The following is a 15915-nucleotide window of genomic DNA, read 5'->3' as shown; positions in this document are numbered from 1 at the left end:
CTATCTATCTATCTATCTATCTATCTATCTATCTATCTATCTATCTAATCTATCAATCTATCTAATCTATCTATCTATATCCTATGTGTGTGTGTGTATCTCCTGTATATAGTTTGTTTGTACATATTTATTTGCCTGTTGTCTCTCTTATTTGTGATGGCAAGGACTCTTTTCCCTCTTTGTATACCCAGCACTTAGCACAGTGCCGGGCACATAGCAAACACAAAAAATATTTCTTGACTAGCTAAATTACAGACTTAACACTATACCAAATCATAACAGAGATATTTTACAGAGCTAGACAAATTAACAACAAAATTCATTGGTAGGAATTAGAATATGGAAGGGAAAAATGAAAAAAGGTAGGAATGATGAAGGGGGCATAGCACTCTCAGACTTCAAACTAAATTATAAAGTAGTACTCATCAACTATTTAGAAATGGTTAAAAAATAGAAAAGTAGACTAATAAGACATATGAGAAAAGAGAGAATCAGAAATAATGGAGCTCAGTAACCTTGTGTTTGACAAATCTGAAAACATAAATTACCTATAAAAGAACTCACTATTTGATAAGAACAACTATGGAAAGCATTGTGGAAGACAATTAGGCTTGGAGCAACATCTTACACCACATTCCGCCTAACACAGTGCTTGGCTTATAGTAAGAGCTAAAAAAATACTTATTGTACTGAATGATTAATTGATTAGTAGACATGCATTAATTGCTACTGCATAGGGTCTTATTATGGGAAAAGCATCTATTTAGGTTGGGTTTTTTTATTTAGACCCACTCATGTTTTGTCTCTCTTATTTATGTTCATAAGGGTTGATGGGTTTGTTCGTTGTTGCCCTGAATACCACCTCTCATCATGAAGACTTTTCATCCATTGAATTTGGAAAAAGATTTGAATACAGGACACATTTGAGCATTGGAATGAGAGACCTGAACAGCACACTGACAAAGTACCTGGTGAGTTACTTTGGTTGTCCAAAGTTAAGGTGATCTAAACATTTATGTTAGAAGTGGCAAGGGATTGCCTTTTATTGACTTTGGTTAAATGAGTACCCAGTTTTCCCTCTGATGTCCCACATTGAGTGGAGAAGCTTTGGAGACCTGAATATCTTTTCCTCTTCAACCTTTCTTTCTTGGTAGCACCACAGTAAGCTACTCAAGTGTGTATAGGATGGCAAAATAAAGCAAAAGTAAAGTAAGTGTTGCTAATGGTTCTTCACATTTGACCAAGGTCCCAGGGAGCCATTTTGGTGTCAGGAATCATGCTAAGCACTGGGTTACAAAGAAAGGCAGAAACAAACCTTGCCCTCAAGGAGTTTACATTCAAAGGGCGAAGCAACATAGACAATAACTAAGTACATACAAGATAGAGACAGTGACTTGTAGTCACCAACATTGCCCCTTCCCTATGGGGACAAGTTAGTACCTCTCCCTCTTCCCCAGAGCAAGCTCCTTCCATCTTCAGTGTTACCACTCCCCATCTTCTCATCTGCGGGGTTCAGCTGGGGTGGGGGAGAAGAGGTTCTTCTGATGATAAAGTTTCCCTGATGTGGAAAAGACAGATACTTTTTTTTTTTGCTTTCTATGCACAAAGATTTCCTTAAGTCTTGTGGGTGTGAAAGGAATCACAGAAGCAGTAATAAGTTGACTAGACCAGTTCTCCATGCATGGAGGGAGTTCTAGGACCCAATGGTGAAGGGTCATGTTTGGTGCCCAAGGATGGTGCACAGAGTTAAAGAGCCACTTCAAGAGATAGGACAATCATTGGGAGGGTTGGTGAAGATTGGGAATAGTCACCAATACTTCTCCATCATTGTGAGTCAATCTTCAACAAGCATTTATTAAGTCCTACTGTGTGCCAGGGAGTCTGCTAAGCAGTGGGGATAGAGAGAAGGGCAAAAATCACTCCCTTCCCTCAAGGAGTTCACAGTCTAATGGGGAAAACAACATGCAAATAAGCAGGGGAAAAAAATATGCCCAGGGCAAATTGGAGATAATCAACAGAGGGAAGGCAGTAGCAGTAAGAGGAATCGGGAAAGGCTTCTCATAGAAACCGAGACTCGAAGGAAGCAAGGCAAGCCAGGCAGCAAGGAAGGGGTAGAATGTGACAGGCATGGGGAACAGCAGGTGCCAATACCCAGACTCCGGTGACGAAGGGTCTTGTTCAAGGAGCAGCAGTGAGGTGGAGTCGCTGGATTAGTGAGTCTCTAAGAGTGAGTAAGGGACCGAAAGCCCGGAAAGGTAGGACAGGGCCAGGATGTATTTATTTTGTATGCATCTTGTATTCATGTACCTTAGTAGCATGTAAACTAAGGGACGAGGACTGTCTCATTTCATCTTTTTGTCCCTTGGGTCTAGTCGACTAGGGGATGTTGGTACATGGCATTTACTAAAGACTCATCTGGTTTGATTCCATTTGGGACTTTGAAAATGTTAGCCTGGACAATGCCTTTTTTTTTTTTTTTAAGAGGCAATTAGGTGGTACAGTGGATAGAAATCACTGGATCTAGAGTTAGGAAGGTCTGAATTCAAATGTGACTGCAGACCCTTACTGTGTGACCTTGGACAAATCACAACCTCCATCTACCTTACCTCCTCAACAGTAAAAAGGAGATAAATTACAGCACCCCTCCCCCTCCCCGGGTGGTTTTGAAGGTCAAATGAGATAACATTTGTAAAGCTCATAGCATTGGCATGCAATAAGTTCTGTATAAATGCTTATTCTCTTCCCTTTCTGGAAGAAAGGTGCTCTCACTCACTCTCTCTCCTCTCTAGGACAATATCGCAGAAAGACATTGCTGCTGTGCCCTTTGCAAGTGCTCAGGGGCTCCTGGGGCGCCAGGTTCACCAGGACCAAGAGGCTCAAAGGTGCTCCTAGAATTTTTATTTTTGTCTTGATCTACTCTGCCTGTGACCAAGTTCTTGTTGCTTTTCTCGGCTGCTTTCTTTCCATGTGGATGGTGTACTGGGGGCCCGTGGGGGCACTTCTGACTTCTGCTGTAACTGTGGTGACTGGCTGATTCTCCAGTCCCACAGCCAGTGATTTTCGGGTAGAAATGGAGTCTTGGAGCACTCTGTCTGAGGCCAAGACTCATCATAGACCTCCATTGTCTTGGTGACTCTGTGGAGGGCCTGCAACCCCCACGAGCCCATGCAGACCAAGAGGGCCCTTCAGTGGGACCCCCTTCCTCAGGGGATGTTTTGGGGTTTTTTTGCGGACAAGTCTGGAAGCCTCAGTTTGAATAATGAGTTTTCCACTTACTGCTTCTGTGGCCATCAGCAAATCACTGGGCCTTATGCAGTTGTCTGAGACATCTCTAGTTAGGCATAGACTTCTAAAAATTTTGTTTCTTTCAATTAAATTTTTTTTCTCCTTCCCACCTTCTGTCTAATTCCCCTCCTCCCTGCTTTGAAATGAAAAAAGAATACCCTTATTTATAACAACTTTTCTGGTAGTGGCAAGGACCCAGAAACTAAGGGGGTGCCCATAGATCTTGCAATGGCTGAAATGATTATGGTATGTCAATTCAAGGCAATATTATGGCACAATGAGAAATGATGAAAAGGATGGTTTCTGAGAAACCCAGCCAGTCTTGTACTAAGTTATAGACAGTTAGGAAGAGGCCATCTCCCTTCCTTTTTATGTCTAATCACATTGTTTAATACCTGAGCTCTCATTCTCTTAGATCTCAAGTCAAGAAGAAATAAAAGCAATAAAAACAATCCCTCCACATAGGTCACCCATCTAGCTTGACCAATAGAGCTCTTAGAGAGGCTGATCAGGTGTCCTGGCTGCATTCTTATGCTGACCTTTTCCGCTGAAGCTCCTATGATGAAAATGACTGGTTTGGAATCTGAACCAGGCCAACATAGCATTTAGAGCAAAAAGGGCCTTACCTTTTTATGTGTCGTTGACCCCCTAGGCCAGAGGTGGGGATCCTGCAGCCCCGAGGTACTCAAGTGACTGAAGTCAAAGGGCAGCACTTGAGGACCTAGAGGACCACATGTGGCCTTGATGCCTCAGGTTCTCTGCCTCTGCTCTAGGCAGTTTGTGGAGGCTTATAGACCTCTTCTCAGAATGATGTTTTTAAATAAAGGAAATGCTAAATTTCATTTAGAGGTTAGGGGAAAAAAGGATGTAAATTTTTTCCCCATCCAAATTCACAGACCCCCATAAAATTTGTCTGCAGACCCCTGGTTAAGATCCTAGCAGCAGTTAGGTAGCTCAGTGAATAGAGCACTGAAGTCAGGAAGACCTGAACTCAAATTCGGCCTCAGACGAACTTATTAGTTGTGTGACCCTGGACAAGTCACTTAACCCCTATGATCTAGTCCTTGATTTTTCAGGAAAAAAAAATGCAGTTAAGTGATTGCTTAATATAACATAAGTAATAAGTAACAAGCTTGGCTTTGAGATGATATTGTCTGACCTAGAGTAAGAGGTGGCATTTCTATGCTGCTTTTAGGCCTGAATTGTACTTCCTGTGGTCCCTTCCCTTCTTGCTCTGCCCTACAATGGAATGACAGGCGTAAATGAGCTCCAAGATTTCATCTGCTAAAAGGGGGACCTGCTGACTAGTCCCTGTGTCAGGCCTAGCACACAGAGGAAGCTAGAAGGAGGAACTGGATTCAAACTCTTGACGATTTCATAGGTTCAGCTCGATGGTGTTGACTTAACCTGCTATTCTCTTTTCCTCTTCCACAGGGATCTTGGGGTCAGAAGGGCAGCCAAGGGCACAGAGGAGAAGAGGGAGAACCCGTGAGTCATTGGGACTCCTCATTGATTGCATTTTATTCAGGAAAGACTTTGGCCTTCCCACAGGGCTCTGGGGGAACACCTGTGGCAAAGCCAGAGGCTTCTGTCTAATCACTGGGTGGCCTGGAGCACCTTCTTGGCCCAGGCTTCCTCCCCTGGCACTAGCCTCATGGTATCCCAAGGTTTTTGACAGTCATGGTACCTCTACATGAAAAGTTACATTCTACCCATTTGTGTTTTCTTTGGTGTTCATCTTAATCTGATTCCACCTATATAAATATATTTTCATGGGAGGAAGACAGACAGAGTTGGGGGTGAGGGAGAATGTTAATAGCCCCAACCCCACATTCTCTGAGGTGGCCCTGACCATATTCTGAAAGCTGCCTAGGTGAAAGTCCTTTCCATGGTCCCTCTTGTTAAATCATTCTCAATTAGTGATCTCTGCTCCATGGAGAACCCCTATGTGGACCAGCTTCTTGTATTAAGCATGGTCACTCCTTTGGCTCAACATGACCGTTCCTGGTGAGGGCTCTGCCCAATAGCCCATGCAGAGCCCTGGGAGGGTGGGCACAAGATGAAATGGCTTTCATGTCTTGGGCTACAATGTAAGTTTCATGGGAAGTGTCCAAGCATCCATTTGCATTCTTTGATGGTATCTCAGAGGCAGCATGGGGTGGTGGATAGAGAGCTAGCCTAGGAAGTCAATATGACCCGGGTTCAAATCCTGACTCTCACACACACTGGCTGTGTGACCCTGGGCTAGTCACTTAATCACTCAATGCTCATCCTGTAAGTTGTAGAGAAGGTCTTGGCCTACCCTGGTAGAGAGTAAGGAAACTGGCCCAGGAGCTCCCTAAACTGCTGAAATCACAGGTTTAGCCCCATCCCATCACTGTAGAATTTCATTTACAGAGCGGGGCTGGGGGTGTGGGATGGGAGGTAAAGGGATGGGGTGAGGGAGACCTTCTGCACTAGCTTGACAAGTAGATGAGTCTGCCTGTGCTTTTGCTACCTCTGGGGGCTCCCCAGTGCCCTGTTACTTCTTCTAAAAGTCAGGTTTATAGTGATGGCTTATCTTCATTTTAATGGATGGGACTTACTAAATATTTTTGGTTCCTTTTCTCAGGGGACAAGAGGAAGCAGTGGGCCAGAAGGAGAAAGAGGTGCTCAGGGATGTCAGGGTGATAAGGGCCTTCAGGTGAGAATCTGCTGGAAATAGTGTTTAAATTTCTCTCTTCCTCCCTCCCCCTCTCCTTCCCTCTCTTCCTTCCTTTCTTCCTCTCCTCCTCTCTTCCCCCCCCTTCTCCCTCTCCTTTCCCTCTCTTTCCCTCCCCATATCCCTCTCTCCTCCTCTCTCTCTCTCTTCCCCCCTCTTTCCTCTCCCTCTCCCTCCATCTCCCCTCTCTCCCTCCCTCTTCCTTTCCCCTCCCCTCTTTTCCTCCTTTCCTCCCTCCCTCTCTTTCCTTCCTCCTCTGTCTTCATCACAGTCCATCTCTCACTTGACTCTTATTTAAGTCAATGCCCCTCTTAGGGTCTGTACAGAGTAACAAAGTCTCTAAACCCTAAGACATCTTAGTTCAGCAGCAGCATCTATTTTAGGTCTCAGTTTTGACATCTATAAAATGAGTGGGTCTAAAATCCTTTGCCTCTCTATTTTCCATCTGTATTTATAAATGACCAATGTTTATTCTCTTTCAGGGAGTCAGAGGAATGGATGGATTTAAGGTATGGTGAAATTTGCCTTCTAAATTTGATTCTTTTGTGTATTTGTTCCCAAGAATGTTCTATCAGTCATGGTCACAAACCACACTTTGTTAAAGAATGACTTCTGACACTTAGTTCTTGTTTCTTTTTTGTTCTATCAGGGAGAAGAAGGAGATTATGGAATTGATGGGATAAATGGAGAAGAGGTAGGTTTCCCCTTCATCCAATAGTCAACAATCAAAAAACATTTTTAAGTGCCTGCTATGTGCCAGACACTGTACTAAGTGTTGGAGATACAAATAATAAGAAAGCTCTCCCTTTCTCCCATCCCTCCCCCTTTGAGAAAGTGAGCAACTTAATATTGCTTATGCATGTGAAGTCATGTAAAACATATTTCCATATTAGCCATGTTGCAAAAGAAAACAGACAAAGAAAGGAGAAAAATAAAGTTGAACAGGTATGCTCCAGTCTACATTCATAGTTCCTCAGTTTCCTCTCTGGAAGTGGATAGCATTTTTCATCATGGTTCCTTTGAAATTGTCTTGGATTATTGTCCTAATCAGAGTAGCTGAGTCACTCAGTTAATTATCGTACAGTATTTCTGTTACCGTGTACAATGTTCTGGTTCTGCTCACTTCACTTTGCATCAGTTCACATAAGTCTTCCAAGTTTTCTGAAACCATCCCATTTGTCATTTCTTATGGCTCAGTAGTATTCCATCACAATCAGATACCACAACTTGTTCAGCCATTCCCCAATTGATGAGCATCCCCTTGATTTCCAATTCTTTGCCACCACTAAAAGAGCTGCTATAAATATTTTTTATGCAAATAGGTCCTTTTCCTTTTCCTTTGATCTCTTTGGGATACAGACCTAGTAGTGGTGTTGCTGGGTCTAAGGGTATGCAGTTTTAGAGCCCTTTGGGCATAGTTCCAAGTTATTTTCTAGAATGGTTGGACTAGTTCACAACAAGGAGCTTACAGTTGAATAGGGGAAGATAAGGCATAAAAAGAAGCTGAAAGGAGGAGGGTGCTGTCAGAGATTGGGGATGGGGATGGTCATGGAGGCAGAAGGAGAAGAGGAATTAATTGAAAATGAAGTTAACTGGAAAATTGTGAGCCCTCTGTAGAGAGAGGTTTTGGGAGGCCTTCATCCTTCAGCCCTCCAGTCAGGGGAGAGAGGTAGCAGAAGAGGGGTTGAGCGTAATCAGTCTCCATGAAGATGAGACTCCAGGCAATGAGCCCAGCTCTTCAGCATTAACTTGGCAATATAAAAAGAGAAAAAATGCATTTCTTTTTCTTTTCTGTTTTCAGGGCTTCCATGGAACTCCAGGGAAAAAGGGAGAGAAAGGTGACCCAGGATCCCGGGTAAGGTTTACTAACACTCACGAGAAGTCAGGGCACTGTGGTGTCATGGATAGAAGACGGTACTCAGAGTCAGGAAGACCCAGATTCACATCCCACCCCTTACTCTTACTCGCTGTATGACCAAGGGCAAGTCACATAACATCTGAGCCTCACCCTTCTTGTCTGCAAAATGAGGATATTATCATCTCTAGTGAGAGGCAATATGGTGCAGTGGACCCAGAGCAAGCCTGGGGGTCAGGAAGACCCAGGTTCTTGTCCTGCCTCAAGTCACATGCTTACGTTTAACCTCTTAGTGCCCCAGGCACTCTATGTTGCTAGGCAGGTACCCATCTCCATTGGCAGAGGGAGTTTCCTCATTGGGAGTTTGTTTGTTTTAATGTTGTGAGGCTCAAATGAGATAATGTACAGAAAACACTTTGAAACTTGAAGGTGCTATAGAAATATTATTTATCATTTACTGATATGCATATATTTATTTATAATGAATGGGTATCCTTAAATGTTTACGGCAAGGTGATTATCGCTATGACAAAACAATGAATGTGTTTCTTCCCATGGCTTTAAAGTATGACACTAAGCTCCAGAGTGGGATGAGAATAGTTATAATAGAAGTATCCAGAGAACTCAGTGGTATTTGATGGATGTCTGCAGTCCTTTCATGCCTCCCAGTTGGAAAATTACCGCCAATATCCCTTTTTTTTTTGTTTTGCCTTTTGGACGGCAATTGGGGTTAAGTAACTTGCCCAAGGTTACACGGCTAGTATTTTTGTGTGGGTGTTAAGTGTCTCAGGCTGGAACTGAACTTGGGTCCTCCCGACTCCAGGGTTGGTGCTTTACTCACTGCACTACCTAGCCGCCCCGACCAATATCCCTTTACAAAAAAAGAAAAAAGTCAGTGGACAAAGACAAACTTGAATAAAGCTTGGCTTGAGACACACATCCAATCATCCTGAAAATATCTATAGATGAAATTGTTGGGAAGACAATAGGAATTGGGAAGACAATTGGACAAATTGTTGGGAAGACAAAAGGACAAATGGAATGGATCTGCCAGCATTTCTGATCATCTAATTTCATCATCCATGGTAGTAGAAGGGCTATATTTGCATTCCATCATGACAAAGGCACTTAAGGTGAAATTGAGAAAAATGGCTAGAACAGACCACACACTTACAGGAGAAATCAGTATGGGCAGTGGCAGAATTTTAAAGATACTTGGAGATCACCTTTTAATATCTCTTAAAGAGAGGAAGATTCCAAAAGAATGGAAAAGATTATAGAAAATATTATTAACCTCCCCTAAAAGGAGGTATGGAAGATATTGGCAGCAATCTAACCCTATTCTACTTTCTGGTTTCTATAAGGATTTTATGAGAATGGTCTGTGCAGAAAGTAAGGATACCCTTAACAAAAATATGAAAAGGGAATAGGCAGGTTTTATGGGTGATTCCCTATAACAAACCAAATTTGCATAGTCGCACATTTGAGAAGTATAAAAAGATATAGAGTTCCCCTGTATTGTAATTTATTTATTATAAACAAACATTTGACTTGGTAGAGCAACATGCAGTCTTAAAGTCTCTCTTCTGACAACATGCTTCCCATGATTCTAAGTGCAAATGTAGAAAAGACCTTGGTAAATTCTTCTTTAAATATTGACTTCAAGTAAGGCATAGAACAGGGAGCCATATATTCACCAAAGATGCCTAGAGAAGGATAAGTCCCTACAAATGGTGAGGTTCTCCAGATGCCCCTCTCTGTAGATAGCTTCATGCTGATCACATCAATCCCTGGAATAGGATATGAACTGTTCAATGAGATCAGTTCCCCCTAAAGAGATCCACCTAGCAATCTATCCTGGGCAAAAAAAGTCTAAGTGAATGCAGAGTGCATATTGTCTAGATTATATGTTGTTTTAAGGGTAGTCTGTTGAGTTAGATCATTGGTACATGTGTGTTTTGGACAGGCATTGCACATTGACAATGAGAAAGAGATGGGCTAGATCATCAGCTAAATTATGTAGTGCTTTCAATGATTCCAAGCATCTTTTTTTTTAAACAAAAATTCCCCTTCTAAAAACCAATAAATCTCCTGATGAATGGCCTGCAACCTGATGAGTGGTGGACAGCCTTGTGGAGATTGTGATATTCTACAATGTGGAATCAATACCAAATTTTTTAAAATGATGTTTTCCTTAAATAAAGCTTTATTTGAGGGACGAAGACAATGGAAACATTCGTTGCTGTCATAGTTTGACTACATAATATTAGCAATAAAGAATTATATACTAAAATCAATATAAAGGATATCAGGGATACAAACACACACACACACACACACACACACACACATATAACCTAAAAAGGAAGTGAGGCAGCTATATGGAAGAGTGGGAAATGATAATGTACAGCTCATATTCTCTACTGAGACTCCTGAAATGGCAAGAAACTGGGAGGGAGCCCCACCCACTGCCCAGCATATTGGATAGAACACACGCAGAAGATTTAAAGAAAGAAGATATGAATAAGAGTTGTGAACCATGAGAAGACATTGATTGATTGTAAACTCCACCATCTGTAAGATCACAAATGTATTGAAGTAAGCTCACCATAGTTACCAATTAGATAATACCATAATCACATAAGAACCAAACCATAGATGACCTATAGGATAATGGCAAGATACAAGATGAAGCTTCCTTTTCTTCCTATGCTGTAACTAGCTGGTTTGAGGGTAAGGATGGCATCTTCTTTATTTTTATAGCTTCCCTACAATGAGTTGTATTTAACAGGGTTTTAAAAATACTTGTTAAAAGAACATGCAAATCTCATGTCAGAATAAGGTGCAAAAACATCTGCCTCAGCAAATACTACCTTCCTCATGAACATTTTTTCACTTTGTAACTTTTCCATTTTTAATTTCCCCCTATTGTGATGCTAGAAATTAAGTCAAATTTCTCAACTACAGGCAAACTGACCCTGAGAACTTACCACAGACTTACCAGAGACTGTTAAAGTCTCAGGGCACCTGGTTCTAATGCTCAGCACAGTGCCTGGTACATAGTAGGCATGATATGACAGAATAATTGATTGAGATAGTGGTGATTTGAAAAACTAGTTTTCCGTTTCATAGAGGATTTGCTGGTATTTAATGTTCTTTAGGGTAAAACTTACTATAAGATGAAGTTATATATTGTCCTAAAAGTAACTTATATTCTCACTCAGAACATTCTTGTTTGCAGGGAAGTCTGGGTACCAGAGGTGCCCCTGGTGTCCATGGTGGAAAGGGATTTCCAGGAGATCCTGTAAGTTTCAGGGGCTAAGTTGACTCTGTATTGTACAGTTGGGACTCACATTCCATTTCAATACCCACTATGGATCATGCTACCATATTGATAAATGAACTTTGGAAAAAGCCTATTTAAGTCTTAGAGACTTTAATGGAAATAGTATCTTTTCCAAGATGTGTTATGGGAGGGAGATTAGCATGTCAGACATAGTTATGCTGAAGACAGACCTGGAAACCCATTACATTGAAATGATGCCATTGTCTGTGATAAAAGCATCATTGGTCATACTACAGATGCTGGGAAATCAGAATGTGGCCCCTTTCCTTTCTCTATCAAGACTGGCTGAGGATAGGCTTAAGTCAGTCCTGGGAGGAAATGGGTCTTTGAGAATTTGTTATCAGAGGGTGTTCCCTTGCTTCAGAGAAAGCCTTATAAGCTTGTAGGAAGAATCTGTTCCCCTTAAGGGATACATTTTTCTTTAGTGTGTTTTCTCAGCCTGAGAATTTAGAAGTTCATCTACTTTTCTTCCCATGTATTACTCAGTAATGACTGTTGGGTTTATTTTTATCAGGAAAAATATGAGTATACTTGATCTTAAACTTTATTTAGAATTACAACTAGGAATTCTAGTACCCAGGGACATTTTAGTTTTACAGAGAGAGGGATGATTTAAGGTATGGCCACACCAGTGTTAGGTGGGGATATGATGGAGACAAGGGCCAAGGAAGCAGAGGAGGTTGAGGAACTAGAAGGCTAAGGTATTTGAAGGGGACAGGGGCTGGGATAGAGAAGACAGTGAATTAGTTACTGAACTTGTCATCAAGGAGGGAGAGTGAGCTGGAGGTCCATTACACAGGGTGGCACCATCTTTAAAGGAACAGAAAGATGATTGCAGGGTGAGGATGTTAGAAAGTGACCAGGGCACCAACTCTTTCTCCTAGTGGTATAGAAGAGGAGTGACCACCCACAGAGACAGTGCCAAGGGATGTGGTGCCTTTAGAAGAAGCTTGTTTTCAAGGAGCGCCAGAAGGGAGAAGGCATAGGAAGGGATGGCTAGAGTGAAGGGGATTTTGTCAACAATAGAGGAGAATTCTAGAAGGCACAATGGAGAGAAGGAAAGAGAAGGTGGGGACAAGCGAGGGGTAGAGCTGAGTTTACACTGAGTAGGAGAGGTGACAGCTGCCTTTGCCACCAGTTACCCTACTAATCCCAGGAAAGGGTCATGTTGGTCATAAGTCCCTAAGGAATGGCAAGTGGAGACACTAAGGAAAGGCAATACAGGATCTAGAAAAGGAAATGGGCCAATCTAGCAATCCATGGGGTGGAGGGACCGGAGAGGAAGCACAAGCTTCCTGCCCTATATTGGCATCTGGGGCAGAGTCTTGAAGAATTCCTACTATTTCTTTCTCTGCTCTTATCTTTCCTTAGGGAGAACCTGGAAATGACAATTTCTTCAGAGGATCTAAGGGATCCAAAGGAGAGCAAGGAAGACAAGTAATATTACAGATTGTAGCCTTCCTACAGTGATTCATTTGACTTGAAATTTATCTAATGACTTTAATAGAAATGAATATATAATATGCATCTATTTAATAGAAATGAATACATGTATCAACACATGTATCTGAACTTTTTTCTTTTTCTTTTTTAGGGGGTATTTACAATTCTTTATTGTAAAAATTGGGTTAAGTATTTGGTCACAGGGTTTGTGTCCTCTGCTGGCCTTCCTGTGTCACCTACAGTTTCAGCAAAACTCCCCCAAAATTCCCATTTAATTTCTTGTGTTGACCCACTATATATGAAAATCACAATGAGGAAAGTCATGATGTGGAAGGGATAATTGTATACCTAAAGTGCTTAACCATAAAGTGCTATTTAATAATATGTAATATATTTCATGTATATATGTATTCTATTTACATATTTGTTTATATCTATTAATGTTTTTGGTTCTCTGTACATATGTATTATAATAATATACGTAAAGTACTTTGCAAAGCTTAAAATGCTACTCAAATGTTAGCTATTATTATTAATGTTTCTGACTTCCTTAAATTCAGAATAGACTCTTGGAGAAGAAACTACTAAGTTTCTGGCCAGGATAGTCTAGGAGAAGCCACAGAGAGCATGTTTTCAGGATTCCTGGGAGAGTTCTGAAGTCAGAGGACCTGGGTTCAAAGCCTGCCTTGCTCCCTGTGTGACCTTGAAGAAATCATTCCATCTCTTTAGGCCCCAGCTTCTTGATCTATAAATGAGAGGGTTGGCCTAGTTAGTTTCTGAAGTTCCTTCCTTTCCTAAATCTATGATTTTGTGATATTGATGGATACTTGGATGGTAGATGCAACACTCAGAAGAACTATAGAATGCTGGGCTTTGAATTTGGGGACAGTGATTGATTCTGAAGCATCTGAGAATATTATTCTGAATACCATCTTTCATTTCTAGGGTCAAAGAGGGCAGAAAGGCACAGACGGCGAGCCCAGCTCAAGAGGAGATAGAGTAAGAGGGGTCATGGACACATTCTGTGCTTCCCTGTCTTGGCATACCTGTTGTAGCTTAATCCAAAATGGAGGGTTAGGGGAATCCACGACCGGAAACATAGTTTCTAGCATCTAGGAAAGATGTTGCTGAGTAAATCTGAAGAGATTTGGAATAAATTTAGGTTTTCTAAAAGTTCCTTCTGTGCTGGCCAGATGTACTCTGAATTTTTTAAGTTTACAAAATTCCTGCTAAATGAGTAAAAGTTTCTACTCCTCTTTACCCACCTCCCCTTCTCCACCCCCACCCCCTATTTGGCAGATGGAAAAAAACAAATCAGGGAAGATTTGAAAGGATCAGAGCAAGTTGGTGACAGTGATGAATAGCCTTTTGTAATCCTAGCACAAGATGGGGTTGGGGGAGGAAGATTAGGATGTGTGTGTGTGTGTGTGTGTATGTGTGTGCGTGTGTGCATGCGTATGTGTGAGTGTGTGTCTGTGTATGTGCGACTTAAGAGAGAATAATAAGGCTGGCAGATGACCTTATTGTTTGGTGACTGTGTCCTTACTGAAGTTAGAGATGACCATTTAGAATAGTTGGAAGTGTTTCTAAAGTGCAAAGATCATGAAGCACTTCCCACATAGGCCAAGGCTCCTCTCTTTGGCTTGGTGCTTGGTTCAAGGGAGGGAATGAAGCTGCTTGGCTTGGTTATCAATGACAAATTCTGGCGCCCTTTCTTAGCGTCTCTGCTGGACGCCCTCCTCCAGAGGGAAATGAACAGCAACAAATTGCGCAGAAATCTGGTCAAGTTCCTATCAACCATGTTTATCTCAAATCATAATACTCAAGAGAAAGAGCATGTTGTTGTCTTAGTGAGGCTTCTCTCCTGCTTCTGGTGAAAAATCTTTGAATCCTGGCCCTGTGTTGTATGGGAAGAATGTAAATTTAATGAGAGGAAACAGAAATTGTCAGGGGAAGTGGGGAGGGTAGAAAAGAGGAAGGGAAGAGTCCTTCTTTAAGGAAGATTTCAATGCCTATGGATATTTTTGGCTTAAGAGAAAATGTTTTCATTTGAGCCAATTTTGAACTTATCAAAATCATTAACTGTGTCCATTCAAGCAGGGATTTTCAGAGGCTGCATCAAGGGATAGGAGTTAGTACAGCTGTATCTTTTTCTGCATCCCCATGGTGCCTCTCTTGTCTTCTGTTCTCATTATCTATGTCCTGATCACCTCGTTTCATTCTCTTCCCTCCTTGTTAACCTTATATCTTTTAGATTCTAAGAGAAAAGCTCTCTGCTTCCTCCTTTAGGGTGGTTGATGGTGGTGTCATGGAAAGAGTTCTAGATGTGTAATCAACAGACTCAAATCAACAGATTCAAATTCTGACTCTAATAGGTACTTAGATGTGTGATGTTGGGTGAGTCACTTAATCTCACTGAACCCCAGGCTTTCTAGCCTTCCTTCCTCCTACCTATGATACCTTGGTGTTTTTCTTTTTTAAAGTAACAGAGCACCAGACTTGGAATTATAAAGATTATAAAAAATTATAAAGAGTTAAGTTCCATCCATTCCTCATACTAGAAAGAAGTATGACTCTGGGTAAGTCATCTAAGGACCTCTGGAACTTACCACCTGCCCTATCATCAGACCCTTAAAACTTTTGGGCTTTTCCATATTACCTGAAGATGAACATTTTTAATGTATTATCTTACTCCATTAGAATATGAGTTCTTTAGAGTAGGATCTAGCTTGCTAGATGGCACAATGGATAGGGAAACCTGAGTTCAAATCCAGCCTCAGACACTTTCCTCATCTGTAGAATGGGGGTAATAATAGCACCTGCCTCTTCAGGTTATTGTGAGGATCAGATTAGATATATTTAGAAAGCACTTAGCACAGGGCCTGGCACTTAATAAGCTCTGTGTAAATGCCAGCCTAATATTATTATTAGCTATTACTTCCTATGTGTATCTCCAGCTGGAGCAAAGTACTTGGCAAATAGTAATTATTTAATCAATCTTTTTTTATTCATCCATTCACTTAACCTTAACTTAAGCCTCAGGCTTCTAGTCTATAGAATGGGGATGATGCCACACAGCCTGGATGTGGAGCTCTGGTGTGATAATGTGTATGGAGTAGTTTTCAAACTTTAAGATGCCATATGCTATGTATTATTGACGTTGCTATTATTTTCTCTGTTTCTGATGTGTGAATCATGTGAGGCAGGTAAGTCAGAGGGGCCTTTAGGTGAGGATAAGTGTAAAAAGTCACTGACATAAACCAAAACATCATTGTTAGCGTGATG

General features: G+C 41.4%; 1 protein-coding gene across 1 annotated transcript in view; it reads left to right on the top strand.

The window, feature by feature from the left end:
- The window catches only part of LOC138161642 (collagen alpha-5(VI) chain-like), an 89719-nt gene that overhangs the window by 19473 nt on the left and 54331 nt on the right, over positions 1-15915 (top strand). Inside the window, exons 10-19 of the mRNA XM_069088397.1 lie at positions 826-971; positions 2790-2882; positions 4720-4773; positions 5897-5968; positions 6469-6495; positions 6636-6680; positions 7788-7841; positions 11083-11145; positions 12559-12624; positions 13576-13629. Coding sequence (XP_068944498.1) covers positions 826-971; positions 2790-2882; positions 4720-4773; positions 5897-5968; positions 6469-6495; positions 6636-6680; positions 7788-7841; positions 11083-11145; positions 12559-12624; positions 13576-13629 — 674 coding nt within the window. The remainder of the gene's footprint in view (positions 1-825; positions 972-2789; positions 2883-4719; positions 4774-5896; positions 5969-6468; positions 6496-6635; positions 6681-7787; positions 7842-11082; positions 11146-12558; positions 12625-13575; positions 13630-15915) is intronic.

The sequence above is a fragment of the Petaurus breviceps genome, unplaced genomic scaffold, assembly GCF_028583685.1.
Source record: "Petaurus breviceps papuanus isolate PSGF00001 unplaced genomic scaffold, PetGlider_PUasm1.0 185, whole genome shotgun sequence".
In the NCBI taxonomy this organism is placed as follows: Eukaryota; Metazoa; Chordata; class Mammalia; order Diprotodontia; family Petauridae; genus Petaurus; species Petaurus breviceps.
This window is presented reverse-complemented; position numbering and strand designations above follow the sequence as displayed.